General features: G+C 52.7%; 2 protein-coding genes across 3 annotated transcripts in view; one reads left to right on the top strand and one right to left on the bottom strand.

Annotated features, from left to right (window-relative positions):
* LOC121820872 (arylacetamide deacetylase-like 4) overlaps positions 1-18,759 on the bottom strand; it is a 113,689-nt gene that overhangs the window by 65,143 nt on the left and 29,787 nt on the right. Inside the window, exon 1 of the mRNA XM_076565633.1 lies at positions 15,350-18,458. The gene's annotated coding sequence lies outside the window, so the exon portion shown is untranslated. Of the gene's footprint in view, positions 1-15,349 lie in introns of the transcript that reaches the window.
* Positions 5,526-18,759, top strand: part of Dhrs3 (dehydrogenase/reductase 3) — a 35,051-nt gene continuing 21,817 nt past the window's right edge. Inside the window, exons 1-2 of one of the 2 annotated variants that reach the window (XM_042272542.2) lie at positions 5,526-6,669; positions 6,761-7,024. In XM_042272542.2, the coding sequence (XP_042128476.1) occupies positions 6,830-7,024 (195 nt within the window). In that variant the 5' untranslated portion in view covers positions 5,526-6,669; positions 6,761-6,829. The remainder of the gene's footprint in view (positions 6,670-6,760; positions 7,025-18,759) is intronic. The other variant, XM_042272543.2, reaches the window with a different exon arrangement.

Consider the following 18,759-nt stretch of genomic DNA (forward strand, 5'->3'; position numbering starts at 1 on the left):
GTTTGACCCTACATTGCCACTTACAAACCTGAGGCCGTGGTGAAACTATTGCGGGCCTTAGTGTCCTCACCCATTAGGAATAAATGAGACGCCTCCACCTTTGAGAAATTAGAATGGCACCTGGGGTACAACAGATGCTTTTAAAATGTTTTGGCTAGTTTGAGAAGTTTTAAGATTTCTTATCATTTTTCAAAGTTTGTTGTATTTGATATTTATTTTTCGTGTATGCTGCCTGCACACACATGGGAGCAGAGGACAGCCTGCAGGAGTTCATTCTCTCCTTCTACCCTGTGGGCCTCAAAGGTATTTAGTTCAGGTCATCAGGCTTGGTTGGAGCGGGCACCTTTACCCATGGAGCCATCTTGCCAATCTTATTTTATTCTTTCCCTTATTACGTGTGTGTGTGTGTGTGTGTGTGTGTGTGTGTGTGTGTGTGTGTGTGGTGTGGTATGTAGTATGTGTGGGTATGTGGTGTGTGGTGTGTGGTGTGTGTGTGTGTGTGTGTGTGTGGTATGTTGTGTGTATGTGTGATGTGTGTGGTATGTGTGTGTATGGGGGGTGTGGGTGTGGTGTGGGTGTGGGTATGTGGTGTGGGTGTGGTATGTGTGTGTATATGTGTGATGTGTGTGTGGTGTGTGTGTATGTGTGGTGTGTGTGTATGGGGTGTGTGGGTGTGGTATGTGTGTGGTGTGTGTGTGTGAGAGAGAGAGTGAGAGAGAGGTGGAGTTATGGATACCCATGAGCCACCTGGCCACCACCTCTCCCGCCACCTCCCTGTCCCTGCCAATTCTCCAGCCTCAGCCTTGACTCTGGCCTGTGTGTTCATGTGACCCTGGCAGCCAGAACCCCTGTCTACCCCTGTGTCCACTCCCCCAGAAGTGGCAAAAGCCTTCCCCGTTGCCAGCCTGGGATCTGAGCGACAAAATGAATCTCAGCCTGTGCACGGGATGGGGTGGGAGCTGTGACTCATGAAAAATGCCCACCTGTGTGCTCAGGGCCTGGGGGTGAGGGGGTACTGTGGGGGCCAAAGGAGCCAGTCTACCTGATGCTTTTTGTGATTCTAGTCCTAGCAACCAGGCCTGGCCAAAGAGAAAGGAGCCCTGTTGACAGCTGTTCTGTATTAGAAGGGGAGGTGTTTTATAGGGGGCTGAAATAGTCTGGGCCTTTGCAGACTTCTTTCCTGTTAGACCAAAGGACCCACACCCATCCAAAGTCTGTCCCCCTCTGTTTCCTTTGGCCTGGCAAGCTGCCCAGGCTGCTTGCCTTGCACAGCTCATGTGCCCCCAGGCATCCACCCATTGGGAAGACCCTCCAGAGCACAAACTTTTCAGCCTGGAACTCACTATGGAGCCCAGGCTGGCCTCAAGTTCATGATCCTCCTGCCTCTGTCCCCTAAGTTAGAGGTGTGTGCCACCACACCAAGTTTAACATAAACTTTCATGACCCTTTCTCCACTAGAACAGATATTTTTCCAGACCACTCATTCAACCCCTCTAGCTTGTTCTGTTCAGGGTTTGAGGGTAGCTCTGTGTATCTGGGTATGTGTGTCTGTGTGTATCCAGTCTCTCTCTCTCTCTCTCTCTCTCTCTCTCTCTCTCTCTCTCTCTCTCTCTCTCTCTCTCTCTCTCTCTGTGTGTGTGTGTGTGTGTGTGTGTTGAACATCTGAAGTCCTGGTCTAGATCTGGAGGGCTGGGCTGGGCTGGGCTGGAGGGTGGGGGATCAGTGGTAGAGCCTTTGCCCTGACTTCCATTCCTAGCCCTGCAAAAAATAAAAGAGCTGGAGGTAGGTCACGGGCAGAACGCTCAGCGGTGGGTACTAGTGTTGGCTTCTAGGATTCAGCTGCTGTCAGTCCTTCGGAGGGTAGGGAACATTTCAATGTCCCTGAGCTGGAGCTTCAGCTGCGCCCAGTAGCATGGTGCCATCCCTGCACTGAGCAAGGCTTGAGGCATGCCTTTCTATATCTTAGCTCTGGAGGCCCATTTGCAATGGTGGCAAAGAGAGAGCTTGATAAAAGAAAAACTCCTGGCCTTCATTGCTTGGACCAGGTGGAAAACAGAACAAGTTCAGTGGTCAAGAAGCCAGTAACCGCCTAAGGACCATATAAAACTAGTTCAGGCAGTCTACTATGTGTGAGCATGCATGCTTGCATGTGCGTGTGAATGGGCGTATGCATGCCAGCGCGCGCGCGCGCGCGCGCGCGCACACACACACACACACTGGCCTGAAAAGGACTTCAAATTTCTCCTGTGGGTCTCTGCCTCACTCCCTTGAGTTGGGGTCTCTCACTGACCCTAGAGCTTGCTGTTTTTCATCTAGGCTGCCTGGCTAGCTGGCAAGTCCCAAGGATCCACCCACCAGTCTGTCCTGCCCACTTCCACGCCCAGCCCTGGGTTTATAGTAGCACATTCATCTTTTTACATGGATACTGGGGACCTATGCGCTCTCATGCTTGCATGGCATCTTAGGGTTTATTTTGCTGTGATGGAATATCATAACCAAAAGCAACTTGGGGAGAAGAGGGTTTATTTCACTTACACTTTTACATCACAGACCATCATCAAAGGAAGTCAGAGCGAGAACCTGGAGGGGTGCTACTTATTGGCTTGCTCTCCATGGCTTGCTCAGTCTGCTTTCTTACAGCATCCAAGACCACCAGCCCAGGGATGGCACCACCCACAATGAGCTGGACCGTCCCACATCAGTCATTAATTAAGGAAGTGTGCTACAGGCCTGCCTACAGCCTGATCTTCTAAAGACAATTTGTCAATTAAGGTTCCCTCCTCTCAGATGGCTCCAGTTGGTGTCAAATTGACATAAAAAGTAGCTAGCCCACACGGCAAGTGCTCTAAACTGAAACATCCCCCAGTCCCTAGACAGCCTATTTCTAGCCCTAAGGCTAGCAAACTCTCTTCACTGTCTCTAATCACAGACCAGGAAAGTTGGAAGGCAGCTCAGCCACAGGGCTCCGGCTGGCCCTACCGGGGGTGGGGGGGGGTGGGGGGGGGTTGTTCTTTGCACCTCCCTAGCTGTGCCCAGCCCCAGCAGGGCTGAGTCATGGAAAAGTTAGTTCTGCAGGCAGCCGCTCACCTCTCCCATCAAGCCCCACAAAGGCTCCTTTCACGTTGTCAGGAGGGAAATGAAAAAAAGTGTGGGGCCCTCCGCCCAAGGCTGGGATGTGAAATTTCAACCTTCCCTCTGGAGTTAGAGTCTGCGCCTCCCGCCTCAAGAACACAGAGAGGAGGGGTACCGAGAGAGAAAGAAAGGGGGTACATATCCCATATCACAAACTTCCTACTGAAGCCAGGCCAGCCTGCTGAGTTGTGCACCCTTAGCCTAGTGTCCCCCATCTTCCTGGGAACTGGGGGCAAAGGGGTACAGATAGTTACAGCTCCTCTCTGGAAAGCTGATGCTGGAGGAAGCCTGAGGCTCACAGGAACCCAGGGACCACAAAATCCACATCCTGAAAGTGGACCACGTAGAAACAGGGCCATTACCTGCCTCAGGCTGGCTTCTGAATCGACAGTCCCTTTTGGAATTGCCTGGCAGGGTGTTTGTTTGTTTGTTTGTTTGTTTGTTTGTGTGCCCCTCTGACTACATCTCAGACTCAGCAGGGAGCATCCTGTGTGGCCTTGCATGAGTTACTTATATATGTTGGGTCTAATTTCCCCCTGCTTTGAAAGGCCATGTGACACCCACCTCCCTGGACCAGTCACGAAGTTAGGGTGTGTCTAGGACACGTGTGAAGGTCTATTGGGGTTCTCAGTGTCTTCCACCTATTACCTGTCCTCTATCCCAAACACACACCTGTGGAACATGGACATAAGTCTGCCTGGCCACTCAGCTGCTCGGGCATCTGAACTGAATAGGATGAGTGACTGGATCTCTGGGTGTTAGTGACCTCTGCTATGAAACAGGGAGAGAAGAGGTTGAGCTCTTGAAGGCCTAAGCAAAAAGAAGAGCTCATTAGGCCCACCACAGTGCTGGAAACTGGGGTAGCTCGGAGGTGTAGTGTCCAACATTAGCCACTAGGTGGCTCCAAGGATAATAGATGAGGGCAGAAGCTATGCAGTGTGTTGGGGTCTCCTCGGCTGGAGTCTTCTACATAGGCCTTAGCAACTGCTGGGCACCAAGAGTCTGACTCTCCGCCACTGTGATATCTTTCCTGTTGGAAGATGGGGAGGAAATGGTCACTATGGTGGGATGGGATCTAATTAAGCCGATGGCCAGCCCTTCCGACAGGCCTTTAAAAAGAAGAATGGAGCCTGTCGGGCGTCCCTTCGCTGCAGTCCTTGGCCCAGCCTTCCCTCCACCTCTCTCCTGCCTTCTTGCCAGAGTGGGGTGGGGTGGGAAGAAAATTCGGTCTGGACTGAATCCCTCCCTCCTGCACTTCCTGGCTGGGTAACCTGGGAAATGGGATGACCAAGTCCCCAAGGCGAGGTCAGCCGGAGGGTGGAATGTCAGAAGAGAACACAGGGGTTCCGCCAGAGAGGGGTTCCCTAACCTTCATCCCTTTTGCTCCACCAAAAACTGCAAGTTCTCAGGCCCAATTTCTCCCCAGAACCACGGGGGTTGGCAAATGAGGAGGTAATCCCCACCCCCTCCCCAAATCAGCTCTTCTCAAAGGGACTTGCTCACACCCAGGCGGGGAGTATTAAAAGCAGTTAGTTCCCTGGGCACCCAGGGCCTGCTGGATCAGTCTTTGGGGCTGAGGCCCAGAACTCCCAGCCTGAACACGTCCAGGGCTGGAAGAGGCTGCCCCAGATTACAGGGCAGGCTCCCTGGCTGTCTCTCCTTCTCCCGCCCAAGGATGTGCAGAGGGGGCGGGCGGCAAGTCTCATCAGCGCTTTTAACTGGGCCTGCTTTTCATGACTCACCTCCTAGACTTCCCGCAACAGGCAACTCTAAATAGCTGGGACCCACCCTCCCAACCGGGAGACGTTCTTGTAAGGGGTGGGTAGGAGGTTACAAGGTGAGTGCCCAACAGGGCAGCGGGGGGTGGGGGCGCACCTAGAGAGGGGGAAACTGCATAAACTGAACAGTGGCACAGGCTGAAGACGTGTTGTTTACAGGCTTTTCTTATTAAGGAAATTGCTGTCAGTCAAGGTAATTCTAGCCCAGATAAGCAATAAATATGCTCCCAGCTAATCTTACGGGAATTTTATTGGCACCTGGGGTCAGAGGTTCCTTTACCCTGCCCCCCTTCCTCTCAAAGCAAAATCCTACTCCCCAGAGGTCCCTCCACCTCCGCAACGTGGGAGACTCCACGTTGGTACAACTTCGGATGTACACTCCGTGAAGGAAAAAGAGGACCAGGCAATCAATGACGAAGCTTGACTTCCTAGTCCTACCTGGAGGCACGGGGGATGACCAAGTGACCTGAAATGAACCCTTGGCGACCCAGTTGCATCAAGGCATGCGCGAGTTCTCCCTAGGCTTGCCCCGCACGCGCTCAGGGTGGTCACCTGGCCCGGGCTGGGAGGAATGTCTAATGGAGCAAGCCAGCTTGCCTGAGACGGTTCCAGCGTGTTTGGATTCCAGCTGGGAGCCCTCGGGGACTAGGGCGGCAAGTCCCGGCTTGCAGAAATGAGAAGCCAGTCCCAGGAGAGTGCGAGTCGCAGCGAGACCGGGTGCGCGCCTAGGCGCGTGCCCCGCCACGGCGCAGGGGGAGGGGAAGTCGCCGCAGCCACTCAGAGGCATGGTAGTGAAGCCTCCCAACAACTTTAACTGTCAATCAGACTTAATGGGGTATTAAAAAAAAAAAAAAAAAAAGGAGGGGGCGCCCTTTCAGTGGGTCCACGCCGCAGCTGCCCCGCGAACGAAGGAATACAGCGGTGCAGACTAGGGCGTCCTATCCACGCGTGCTCCACAAGCCGGCCCCGTCCAAGTTGGAAAGGACAAAAAGAAGGCAATAAATGCTAAAGGGGAGCGAAGGAGAGAGGGAGAGAGAGAGAGAGAGGAAGCCAGATCGAGCGGCAACTCCCAGCCCGGGCTGCAAGAGAAGGAGGCGGGAGCGGGAGAGCGGGCGCGCGCGAGGGCGAGCCGTGCACGGGAAGAAACTGACACCCGGACCCCCCACTTCTCCTGCACGGTGCTGGCAATCAGATCGCGTTTAAGCAATTTCCTGAGCCCAAGAATAGCAATGAGTCGGGAGACTTTGGCGGACTGAAATTGGGAGCTGCAATCACTCCCCAGGTTTCGTGTGTGTGTGGTGTTTTTTGTTTGTTTGTTTTTGTTTTGTTTTGATTTTTCCTTTTCTTGGAGGAAAGTTGGGGGGCGCTACAATTGGGAAACAGCTTTTTGTTTGTTTTTTTAATCTTGCACTTTGAAACCGCGGACTGTGGCAGTGTGCGCTCTTGTGGTTGGTGCTTTTTTTTTCTTTTTTTTTTTTTCCCCCCTTCCCTTGCCTTGACTAAACTCCTCTGTAGGTCTGTAAACATTACCTGTGAATTGCCCAGCCGAAACGGCTGTTGGGGCAAGGAAGTTCTAGAACTTCCCACCCCTGGCCTCCCCACCACCTCTCTCACCGTCCCAATCTTCTGAGACGCTTTTGCCCCCTCCGGAGCAGAGTTTATATCCTCCCCGCCTCCCCCCCCCCACCCCCCCGCCGCCGCCGCCTTTTCCTCGCCCAGTGCTTTGCATCTGGAAAGAGATCAGTTCAAGAGTGGCCAGGTGGGACGCCTCTCTTTTTCTTTATTTAGCTTATTTATTATTATTTGGGGTCTTTTTTTTTTTTTTTTTTTTTAATTTCTGTTTTGCTTAGTCCGGAGAGTTTCGTCCACCGCCTCCTACCTCCTCCCCCCACCCCGTGCCCGGCTCCGCCGCGCAGAGGATGGTGTGGAAATGGCTGGGCGCGCTGGTAGTGTTCCCTCTGCAAATGATCTATCTGATGACCAAAGCAGCCGTGGGACTGGTGTTGCCCCCCAAGCTTCGGGACCTGTCCCGGGAGTCAGTCCTCATCACCGGCGGTGGGAGAGGCATCGGGCGCCACCTCGCTCGGGAGTTCGCAGAGCGTGGCGCCAGAAAGGTACGCGGCGTGGGGGTGGGGTGGTACTGCGACACCTGGAAGTGGGCGCCGAGGGTGAGGGGACTCTGGCTGGCGCGCGTGCGGGGGGGGGGGGGTTCCCACCTGCTGCGGCTGCGGAAACCAGCGCCCACAAGCTGAGAGTCTCGGGCCACCCATCCCTTGCATCACCTGGAACTGCTAAGCTAGCCAGTTTCAACCTTTGTAAATTTCCCAGGCACCAGAGTCTTTTTTGGCAAGTCCTGAGTTGATCGGCTCCCCAGAGATTGGTATCTGGCTGGCTATTTACCCCCACCCACCCCTAGACTTTGAACAGCCACCCATTCCGCCTCATGACTTCATCTCTAAGGTGTTGTGCCCCCCACCCTCCCCCACTTTGCCGCCACCCCGCTAAGTGCGGGGTGTGCGCGCCCCTGGGTAGAGCTGGAAGCCCTGACTGCTAGGTTGCACTTGGTATTTTGCTTGGCAGCTCGCTGCCTAGTCCAAACCTGGGCGGCTGCATCTCTGCAGGGACGTGAGAGGGGTTACTCCGTTCGCGTTTGAAAAACAGGGAGTTAACTTGGATGGTCTAGCCTGGCAGAAAGACTAGGAGGCCCAAGTGTTTAAAATCCGGAAAGAAGAGTGCGGGGGTAACCAGGCGCAGATAAAGAGCCCTTGTCCTCACCTTCAACCTTGATCCTCTCGCCCTCCTTAACAGAGGGGATCCTTCCCCACTGGATTAGGAGGTGGCACTATACCCCACTGTCCATTGCCTCTCGCTTTGTGGGTGGCTGCAGCTCCCCTTGCTCCAGGTTTTGGAGACGTGCAGAAGAGTATTGGAGGGAGAGCCAGCTGTCACCCAACTTGCAACTGCAGACCGGGCTGACCCACCCAGTGGTGGCAAGAGCAATAGAGAGGGATTTGAGACCGGCAGGCCGGGCTGTCTCCAGCCAGCCCGTGAAGACGAAGAACAAACTGGGGAATTAGTTTGAAATTTAAACTGTTGCTAAGGAGGGGGGTAGGAGGACCAGGCAAGCCAGCTGATCTGACATGGAGCTGCATACCTCCGGGATTAGAGTAAATATGCTCTGTGGAAAGCCAAACCTTCATGTAATTCCAGGTTGCTTTTGTTTTGTTAAATACTGCCCTGAGATTTACAATTCCTTCGGTGGCTGGGACTGAACTTTGGAGTCTGAACTGTCAGCCAAAGCTGATTGCCCATTAACTCTTCCCTGGCCAGCTGTCCAGGGCTCCTGAATCTCCTTGGGTGGTTTGGACAGCTGTTTAACCTTGCCTTTAGAAGGGGGCGTCTTTAACCCCTGGACTCGCTGAATTAAGGGGAAGTAAAAGTTGTTCTCAGCAGTTTCTCTTGGTGGGGGATCCCGGGGAGGGGGTCCCTGTGGAAGGCTTCCAAAGCCCATTGTGGAGAGGAACCAAGAGGGCCGAGAAGGGGACCCTTGGTGACAGTTGCTTATGCTTGACCCTAGTTGGCTGTGTATGCCCCAGCCTCATCTGACTCTTCCAGCTGGCCCTGGTCCTGCGCCCTCTCTTCTTGTTCTTGACTGCAGTAGGCTTAGGAGGAAGGCTTTGACAATCTGGAAAAACTTGACCGACTGTAAACAATCCTGAAGTGAAGGCAGGAGAAGGCGCTGGTTGGAGGAGGGAGCTAACAGTGCAGAGTGAATCCGACAGGTTCATACCCTGGAAGGCACAACCCCCACCTATCTTGGAAAGGACAAGCTTTTCCAGGAAACAAACCCAGGCTGATGAGAAATAGGCCTTTAATTGGTGGCAGGGTCACCCAAAACAAAATCCAGGGGGGCCTGGGAAACTCCCGGTGCCATTCACTTGGCTGGCAGAATAACCCCCTCCCCCGCCCCAGGGCTCCCTGGGATTGGAACTATCCAAAGTTAGTGGAGCCACTACACTGAGCAAGCCTTTCTCCAAGGGAATGTGGGCTCCTGCCCTCTTGCCTGAGTACATCTGGGACCAGTGCATGGACCTTGGGACAGTCCCCAGAGCCAGGGCGGTGTGCACTGAGGTAGTCACCACCAGCAGCACTGGTGGAAGTAAAGGCTGACACTGAGAGCGCTCCCTGCCTGCATCTCTGGAGAGACTGATCTAGGAGAGAAATGAGGCTCAGAGCCTTCTGCAAACAGAGAGCATGTCCAGGAGGGGGCGGGACAACCCAGTTTCCCATAATGACCTTGAGTTAAGTAGGATTTGCAAAATTTGTAGACCATGGAGAGCCTCAGCCTACAAAGCTGACCCAAATAAAGGGTTTCCTCTTTTAAAAAAGAATTATTTTGTTCGTGTGTGTGTGTGTGTGTGTGTGTGTGTGCGCGCGCGCGCACGCGCGCGCGCGCGCGCGCGCGCGCGCGCTTGCAAGTGCCTGTAGAAGTCAGAGGATTCTGATCCCATAGAGATGGAGTGCAACTTGATATGGGTGCCCAGAACTAAACTCTGGTCCTCTGCAAGAGCACCAAATGCCCTTGAGCACTGAACATCTCCCCAGCCCCTAACAGTTTGTCTTAAAGGGACACAGATATCAAGAATTCAGAAGTTCTTTATCAGGAAACAGCTCTCCCTCCCTCCAAGACACCAAGATGAGCAGAGACAGAAGCAGTAACCCTCGGGGATTCAGGGGGAAGTCCCTTGTGGGTTCATCCCCTGAGCAAACCTGTTTTAATTTTCTGGGCCCCTGTAATTGCTCCCCACAGTCAAAACTCAGGCTCATCCTCAAGTCTGCAAGTTTGTCAGGGTTTTAACATGCACTATTCGTGGAAGCAGGAGAAAGATTTATGAGGGGGTGGTTTGGAAGTATTTGGGCACCCCCAATACTTTGGTCCAGTTAGAGGCGAACGTCCAGACCATGACTGAAGACTTACAAAAGCAGGACCACTGAGTCCAGTATCCCTCCTGAGGACCCAAGGTCCCATTTCAGGAAGACAGTCTAAGAATCAGCTTGGAGTTGCATCTGCCTTAGTATTGGTGCATTTACAGGACATGTGGGCATGAAGCAGCTAGCCAGGACCTGGTCCTCGGGTCCATCTCGAAGTCCCATTCTGCTCCCGTGCCCCCTTCCTCTCTGTACCATCCTTTCCACTCCTTGTGGCTAAGCTAGAGACCCAGTTCAAAGCTTGCCTGTGGCATCTGGCAGGTGGTGGCACAGTTCCTGGCTGGTAGCAGGGGTGGGGGCTAGGTGGAGATATACCAAAGATTCCTAAAGACTCAGTGGCGCAGCTAGATACTAGAGCAAAGGCATGAATTAGTGTGTGGTCGCTTCCAGCGGCCTTTGTTGTGACTTAACCACACACCGGGTAGCTTAATGACAGGTGACTGGTGGGGAAGTGAAGGCGTTGGGCCTTCTCCACTGACTCTCTCAGCCTTTGTTGCTAATCATCAGATCTCACTGAGTGAAGAAAGTTGGGGAGGTACCCTGGGCCCCCATTTACAGGACACTGCACACCCACTTCCAAACTCCTCCACCAGCCCCCAGCTTGCTGCTGACCTGGAGAAAGCAGGCTCTGCTGTATTTAGGAGAAGGTGTCCTACCTAGGGAAGGGGTCTGGTTGTCACAGTCCCTACAAGCCATCCTGAAGCCATGTTGCCACCATCAGAGTCCTGCACAGTTGATGGGTTCTCCCTTACAACAAGGGATTTTCAGGCTCGAGAGATGGCTCAGCACTTAAGAGCACTGATGCTCTTCCAGAGGACTTGGGTTTGATTCCCAACATCCACATGGCAACTCGCAACAGTCTGTAACTCCAGTTTCAGGGGATCCATGCCCTCCTCCGGCATCTGAGGGTACTGCTGCATGTGGTACACATACATACAGATAAGACACCCATACACATAAATAAATCTCAAAAGGGGAGAAGGGTTTCTACCAACACTTAACGCAGGAAAAGACAGCCCTCCCAGCATGCCCTCACCAGGATCTTGGTAGTTAGTTACGGCTTGCCATAGTCCAGGTTTCTCAGGATACTGTAGGGAAGTACAACCAGACGCATTCACAGTCTTCATTCTCAACTTTAATCTTAATGCACTGTGAGTCTCTGGAAGTGCATGCTGACATCTGCTTTGGCTCCTGGCTCCTGGTGGTACTTGGAACTGTCAGCCTGGCTGTGATCATCTGTGTGACTGGTGACATGAATGATTGAAGTCTCACACACACACACACACACACACACACACACACACACACACACACACACGGTCATGGTCATAAGCATGACTGTCGTTATACACAACAGTCATCCCACACAGGGCTGTAACACTGTAGGAGAGGGAAGCATTACATGTGGCTGTGGCAACATCTATGACACGGTAACATACAGGACCACAAGCCCTTTTTGTATTCAAGTGGCCTTGACGGTGCTCAGAGGCAGATGTTACATGTAGCTTGTGTACAAAATGAAGACACCGTTGGGACCAGAGTCTCAGCTTTACTAGAAGCCAGCTTTGAACCCCTGATTCCCAGTTTCACAACCAGAGTTTCTCTTTCTGGGCCAGATAATCGCAGCCCCACCCTACTGTCTCCCTCAGGGTCACAGAGAGGTCAGGCAAAAGCTGTTAAATCCTGGGGCCTGGTATACAGAGGGCTCTGGAGGGGGAGTCTGGTGAGCAGGAGTCAACAGGATGCAGGCAGGATGTGGATAAACCCATTTATTCAAAGAACCATGTTGGGGTGTATTTAAATACAATGGGTGGGATGCTTGCCAAAGGGTCAGGCCGGCAGCCATCAGGGTTAATTTTAAGCCCGGCTTGTCCACCCAGGCTTATTATTCCAGGGCTTCAGAGCTAAGGCAGTCAGATCAGGAGCTACATAGCAGAGTTCTCTTTGGTTTGGTTTGGTTTGTTTGTTTTAAGACTTACTTATTTTATGTGTATGTATATATGCCTGCGTGTATATAAGTGCACCGCCATCTGTGTGCAGGTACCCATGGGGACCAGAAGAGCATCAGATCTCCCAAAGCTGAAAGTTCGTAAACTTCCCAGTGTGGGTGCTGGGAACGGAACCCAAGTCCTCTGCAAGAGCACCAAGTGCTCTTAACTGCTCAGTCATCTCTCCAGACTGCATAGCTGGTTTAAGACCATCTTTGGCTACCTGAAACTATCAACTACCCCACCCCCACCCCAAGAGGGAATGGCCACCTGCTATAGTGCCTCAGAGATACAGGGCCCACTGGCAAAGGATCGCTGCTGGGATTTTAGGCCCTAGAAAGCCAGGGTTGTCCTTTTTTTCCCAATATGCCAATAAAACAGACAAGTGCTAGCAAGCCGGTCTTTGGGGTACTGAAATGGGATTGACCTTTTTTTGTTTGTTTGTTTGTTGGGGGTTTTTTTTGTTGTTGTTTTCAAGACAGAATTTCTCTGTGTTGTTTTGGTGCCTGTCCTGGATCTCGCTCTGTAGCCCAGGCTGGCCTGGAACTCACAGAGATCTGCCTGGCTCTGCCTCCCGAGTGCTGGGATTAAAGGCGTGCACCAATACCACCCGGCTGGGGTTGACCTTGTAAGTAAAGGACCAGGGATACACACAAGTAAGTCCTGGTCACATACACACACACACACACACACACACACACACACACACACACACACACAAAGCGTAAATGTCTCTCTTTAGGTCACAGAATTAGTCCTCACTCCCTCCTACCAAATTTGAGGCCACTGAGCTAGAGTCTCATGCTAAGAAATGACCTGTGACCTTTGAACCTGCAGGGTGGAGAGGTCACTCTGTAGTGAAGGGAAATCTTGAGAGACTTCTGGAAAGGAGGCGATTGCAGAGAAGGCAGTAAAGTCCCACCTCATCCTAGGTGGTGTCTTGTGGGAATCTAGTAGAATCATTGTATTTAGGGTCAACATTAGAATGAATAGTTGTTTTTCATTGTATCTAGGGTAAACATCAGAATGAATAGTTGTTTTCTAGAAGTACTTGGACCTTGGGGAAATCACTGCGGGAAAACAGTGGTGGTTTTCTGTTTTCTGTTTTCTGTTATTTCTGAAGGAGCTTGACAGCCTTGGCATGACTTTGGTCAGCAGTCTGTCCTGGCACACCTGGAGGTCTTGTATTGTTGGGTGTTCTATATACTAGCATCTCCCAGGATCACTTGCCCCTGTGGGAAGAGGTGGGTGGGGCAGGAAGGAATCCCAGGTGAGGATTCTGTTACCCTCCCCTACTCCACCTACTGGGAACTGTCAATGGCTCCCTTACTATTACCATAGACCTGGCTGCCACTGTATTGGTCTACTTTAGTTGCCATGGCTGCTGGGCCAAGGTATTTCCCACTCCAAGATGGAATCACACCATATGAGAGGCACCCAGCCCAGGAGAGTATGGTTGGCCATGCCAGCCCCAAAGCCAAGGCCGGAACCACAGGCAGGCAGGGCCACCTGAGTGTTGCTAGTAGCTCACTTGTCACAGCACCCAGCAGTACTCAGTGTAACCAGGGCTGCTGAGAGCCAGTTCCTGATAATAGCACTCTTAGTGGGGGACTTCCAAGGAACTTGCTGTGTGACCCTGGGCAAGTGACTTTATCTCTCTGGGCATTGGGTCCCTCATCTGAAAAATGGAAGTATAAAGATTCAGTCAAAAACTCATCTAAACCTCTATCTAGCTGCTTGTGACAGCTTTTCCAAAAAGTGAGTGCTCATCCATGGGAACTGTGGAAGCCAAGAAGGGGACACCTCACAGCCCCAGCCCAGCCCTCGGTTCATACTGGAATACAGGTGGTACCCATCACGAGGGACACAACCTGCCTGGGCCTGGGCCTGAACTTTGGCCTGCGACTCCTCCAGGACAGGATTCTGCTCAGGCCACAGAAGCTGTGGGCCAATGTTAGCCTTTGACCTTGATCCTGGCCCACTTAGACCACAAACCATGCTGTGGCCATGAATGGTGACAATAGCCAGTTTCTTCCTGGGCAGGGACTGGTTCAGGGCAGACTCTGTGGTTAGTTGAAGGCTAGAGAGGCCTGACCCAACTTCCCCTTCATTCGTCACTCACTGCTCAAGGCTGGACTGTGGTGAGCCCAGAGTCATGGGTTACCATGACAACTCACTATACTGTGGCTGCTGCTTGACAGGTCTGTACATCAAAATCCTCTAGGAAGAAAGAGGCCCGGCAGGCCCTGGCTTTCCTTGCTGACTGGGTGTTCCTGGGTTCTGATACAGTGACTGGTATTCGGTGGCACTTCCTAAGTGACTGTTGTCTGAAGGGACACATCCCTGCTGTTGAAAACCAGTGTTTACTCAGCACCTGCTGCGTGCCAAGGACTTCAGTAGTCACTTCACACACGGCAAGGCCACTTTCTCCCCATAGTCACCGGTGTCAGTCACTTTTGTCATTGCTGTGACAGAGTGCCTCACAAAAGCAGCTTAAGGGAGGCAGAGTCTGTCCTGGCTCGAGGTTGACGCTTATACAGTCCACTGTGGAAGGTGGGCATGGTGGCGGGGTGTGCATGGCTGACCACATTTCTGCGGCCGGGAAGCAGAGAGGTGAATTCTGATGCTCAGCTCAGTGTCTCCTGTTTCTTCAGACCTGTCTGTTATCTTAGACTCAGCCTACATTCAGGGTGGAGCTTCCTACCCCAGTTAGCCTAACCTAGGTAATCCCTTGTAGCATGCCCAGATAGTTGTCTACTGGGTGGTTCTCAAACTGGTGGTTCCCATAACCCCTTCCAGCGGGGTACCATTGTCATCCTCGCCCGGCAACCAAGACTCTAAGAACAGGCAACCTCAAGTCATCCAGCTGTGGGCCAGGGGGATGGCTGCGTTGGTAAAGTGCTCGTCACACAAGCGTGAGGACCGGAGTTCATAGCCCCAGTGTAGAACGCTGCATGCCGCAGCACACACCCGTTCTCCCAGCACGGAGAGACAAAGACGGTGAATGATGGAGACCCGAAATCTCTGGGGCCTGCTGCCAGCCAACCCAGACTACCTGGTGAGAGACCCTGTCTCAAAACAAATGAAGTGGAGATTGACTGAGGAAGATAACCAACATTAACCTCTAACCTCCACGTGCAGCTGCTCAGATGCTCGTACCCACACACACACATAGACACAAAATCACAGCTCCTAAAAGACCCCAGTGTGCCTGCTGCCCCTAATAGTGCCTCTGTGGCTCAGCTAATCGTTGTGTGGAAGAGACCCTGCTGACAGCCTCCTGGGAAGGTGCATAGTGTGTGTGTCTCTTAACAGCCACCATAGTCTACCCTGGTCAGACAACCGCAGTGCCAGCAACCCTGGTGGAGTCTGAAGGTGTCCAGACTGCACTAGGGGTCTGGGAACATGAGACGTATGCTCACCCGGCAATGTCTAGCTCGGTCACCTCATAAGCCACCCTACCTTTAGGCAGACTTCTTTGCCAGGAGGCTACACACACTGCCGTTTAGTCATCCTCAATAGAAACTGCCAGAGGATCCATGTCAGCCTGTCCTCCAGGTCTAGGCCAGTAGGACTTTATCAGGTCATTTGCTGATATCCATGTGCACCAAGGGTGGAAGGGACTTCTCACTGTTGAGAGGAAACCTCTGCATTCTCCAGAGTTAGTAGTTCAAGGGGACAACGTAAACAGCCACCCAAGTGGTCCAGTGACCATCAGCAGCTCTCGTGTGCAAACTTTGTAGATGATTGAAAGCCACTGTGATAGGAAAGTAGAGGAAGGCCTTTGCTAGGTCGATGTCTGAGGGCTTTTTGGTTTGTGTGAGAGGTCTGTTCTTCCTCCTGCAGCCTCGGGCGCTTGAGCAGGTGGTTCTGAGTTGGCACGGGCAGGCTCCCCCAATCCCTGTTCCCTTGCGGCTCCTGCTGCCTATCACCCAGGGCCGATAGCCAGTTGCTTGTCACAGCCACACTGCAGGGCACTGTGGGGGTGGGGCCAGTGTGACCACAGAGGGCAGCTTCACCTTCACGTGGGCAGGTGGTGCTGCCAGACACACCCACGTGGGGCCCGGTCCACCCTGGGCCCCACCTTCCACGGCCTCAGCTAGCAAAGACCTAGCAGTCTGCCCTGGTCTGTCACATCTACTTCCCTATGAACACACACCAAGTAGGCAGGGACCTTAGGGATGGCAAGGCACAGGTTCTGCGTGGGCTGGAGACTGTGCTCTCCTGGGGTTTACACCTCCTTGGCTGGCACTATTGTCTTGCATCATGGAAGCGTGTGTGTGCTTCTCAAGGAACAAGTGTAATGGGGCAATTCAGATTTTGAGCTCAGGAGTCAGGAACAGCAAAGTTCGCAGGTTGGCTCTTCTATTTGCTTACTCTGTTGCCCTGGGCAAGTTGCTAAACCTCTCTGACGCTAGCTTGCCTTCTCTGCCAAATGGAATTAAGTAAGATAACCTGTGTAAAGTTCAGAGCACAAGGTGAGGGATCAGAATGAGTTGGCCATGATGTTGAGTAGTCTCTAAGGCAGATACAGTTTATTTCCTTTGACGGATGCTGATAGGTTGCCATGGGTTGCTGTGCTGTTGGTTTTGTTGGGGGCCCAGGATCAGTGCGCTCTGCTTGGGCTTCCAAGGTCACACTGCTGGTGCTCACAAACTCATTGCCTGCACGTGAGTGCCCACTGTCTCAGAAAGGGCTCCAGAAGCCAAAAGCCCAGCCTAGGTCTCAGCTGGACTGAAGGCAAGTGTCAGAGCTGTCTGTGTTCTTTCTGGAAGCTGCTTCCTTCTCCTTCCTAGCTCCCCTAGGCTGCTGCAGGCCTCGGTTCTGATCCCTTGTTCAGGCTCTTCCTCCATTCCAGAATCCTTGAATGTATCTCTGTCCTTCACCCCTACTTGTAGCCACATCAGGATCTTTGATCTCCCCGATTCATTCAGCAGGGACCAGAACCCAGAATCCCACACATCATTCATGCAGGCCAGGCCCTCCGTCACCTCTCAGCCCCAGCCCTGCCTTTGCCTGCTTTTAAATCTTATTTTTCACTTTAATTATGTGTATATGAAGAGAATGGTATGCGCATGTGAGTGCAGTGCACATGGAGGCCAGAAGAGGGCATCAGATCCCCTGGAGCTGGAGTTACAGGGGATTGGGAGCCACCATGTCTTTTGCTAGAGAAGTTTGAGGTCTTAACCATGATACCATCTCTCCAGCCCTCCTTGCCTGGTTCTAAGGCACCCTATGATTATATGTGCTAGCTTGAATAATCCAGGACAGTCCATCTGAAAGCCAAAGTGTCAGCATATTCAGTTCCCCCTTTCCCATGGAAAGTAGCCTGTTCTGAGGTGACCCCTTGGGGCCTGATTTCCTGAGTCACTCCCCTCTCCCTGCAAGGCCTTGGTATTCTCATCTATGAAATGGCCATGCTTGCCCCAGCCTCACAAAGACTTTGGGAGAGCTGCCTAATGCTTGGGCTCCCTAACAGGCTTCCTTGTCTCTCACCCTACACCTGTTCCAGAAGCCACACACAGAGTCTCTGGGGCCAGAAGGTTTCACAGTCCCAGCAGGCAGCAGGACAGTGGCTGTAGACTCACTGGAGAAGCGGGTGTTAATTATGTCCCGCTGAGCCATGGGAAAGGACATGTTAGTCTCCCTGAAGATTCTCCATCCGGGTAAACAGGAGGAAAAAACACCTGGGACTCTCTGAGGACACTGGTGGGTGCTTGCCCAAGCATGGAAAGGGCCAAGCGTCTTCATCTGCTGCCTGCATGACACCTTAGTGTGACAGCAGCAACCTAGTGGGATGGGAGCTCTTATGGGCAGGTGGTGCAGGGAGGTGGCCACCATCTTTGACCCTGCTGTTAAGAAAATACTTCACTTCATGAGTCCTGAGCATGTCCTGAGCAGGGTCCAAGTGAGATATAAGCACGAGGTAGATGTAGCAGCTTCAGGAAGCGTATCTGAAAAAGAACAGATAGGAGAGGACGGCCTGGCCAGAACAGAAGTGTCAGGGGAAGGTGAGGAGAAGGCAAGGGCTGAACCACTGAGCTGGAGTTTGGACTTGATTGGGAGAGGAGCATCAGCGAGCCACAGCAGGTTCCCTGCAGAAATAAATGCATGACAACAGGTTAAAGGAGTCTGAAAGGAGTCTGATCTTCCGACCGGCATTCTCTGGAAGTGGAGGGTTGGGGTGCCTTCTGCGGAAGGTTACTTGTGTAAGTCTGGTCCCCAAGAAAGGCCCTGCCCTTCCTGACGCACCACAGCTCCGCTCCCACCATCCTGCTCCCTGCAGGATGTGCTGACCCGGCCACTTCCTGCTGTGATGCACCACTTCCTGTTACATTCCCCTAGCCTTGCATACCTAGGTCCCCACACTGACAGCCCCCCAGCAGACAACTGGAAGGTCAACTCCATGGCATGTGTCCTGTGTCCTCTCAGAGATTAAATGGGCTCCTAGCAAACAACCTTCGCACAGCCTCTTTAAGGCTTGCCTTTGGAAGTTCGTCAATAAAGTGTTTAACGAGCTAAGTCTCCCTGGGAACCACCAGCCCTGATGTGTTACCGGGCATGTTTTGTGACCTCTGAATTACACCACAGTGAGGAGAGGAGGAGGAGTGGCCATAGGGGAGTTCGTCTTTCTAAACTGCAGCTGAATTCTCACCTCTGCTGTGCCAGCTGCCAGGGCCAGGGCACCCCCCAGGGCCAGGGCACCCCCCAGGGCCAGGGCACCCCAGCCACTTTCTGGCTGCACTCTCAATAGGCATGCTTCTAGGGTCTTGGTGCCCATCTCTAAAATGGGTCAGAGCCAGCAAGATACTCAACAGATATAAAGACAATTGTTGCATAAACTTGGTGACCTGAATTCAATCCCTAGAACC

This window comes from Peromyscus maniculatus, chromosome 2 (assembly GCF_049852395.1).
Source record: "Peromyscus maniculatus bairdii isolate BWxNUB_F1_BW_parent chromosome 2, HU_Pman_BW_mat_3.1, whole genome shotgun sequence".
Taxonomy (NCBI): Eukaryota; Metazoa; Chordata; class Mammalia; order Rodentia; family Cricetidae; genus Peromyscus; species Peromyscus maniculatus.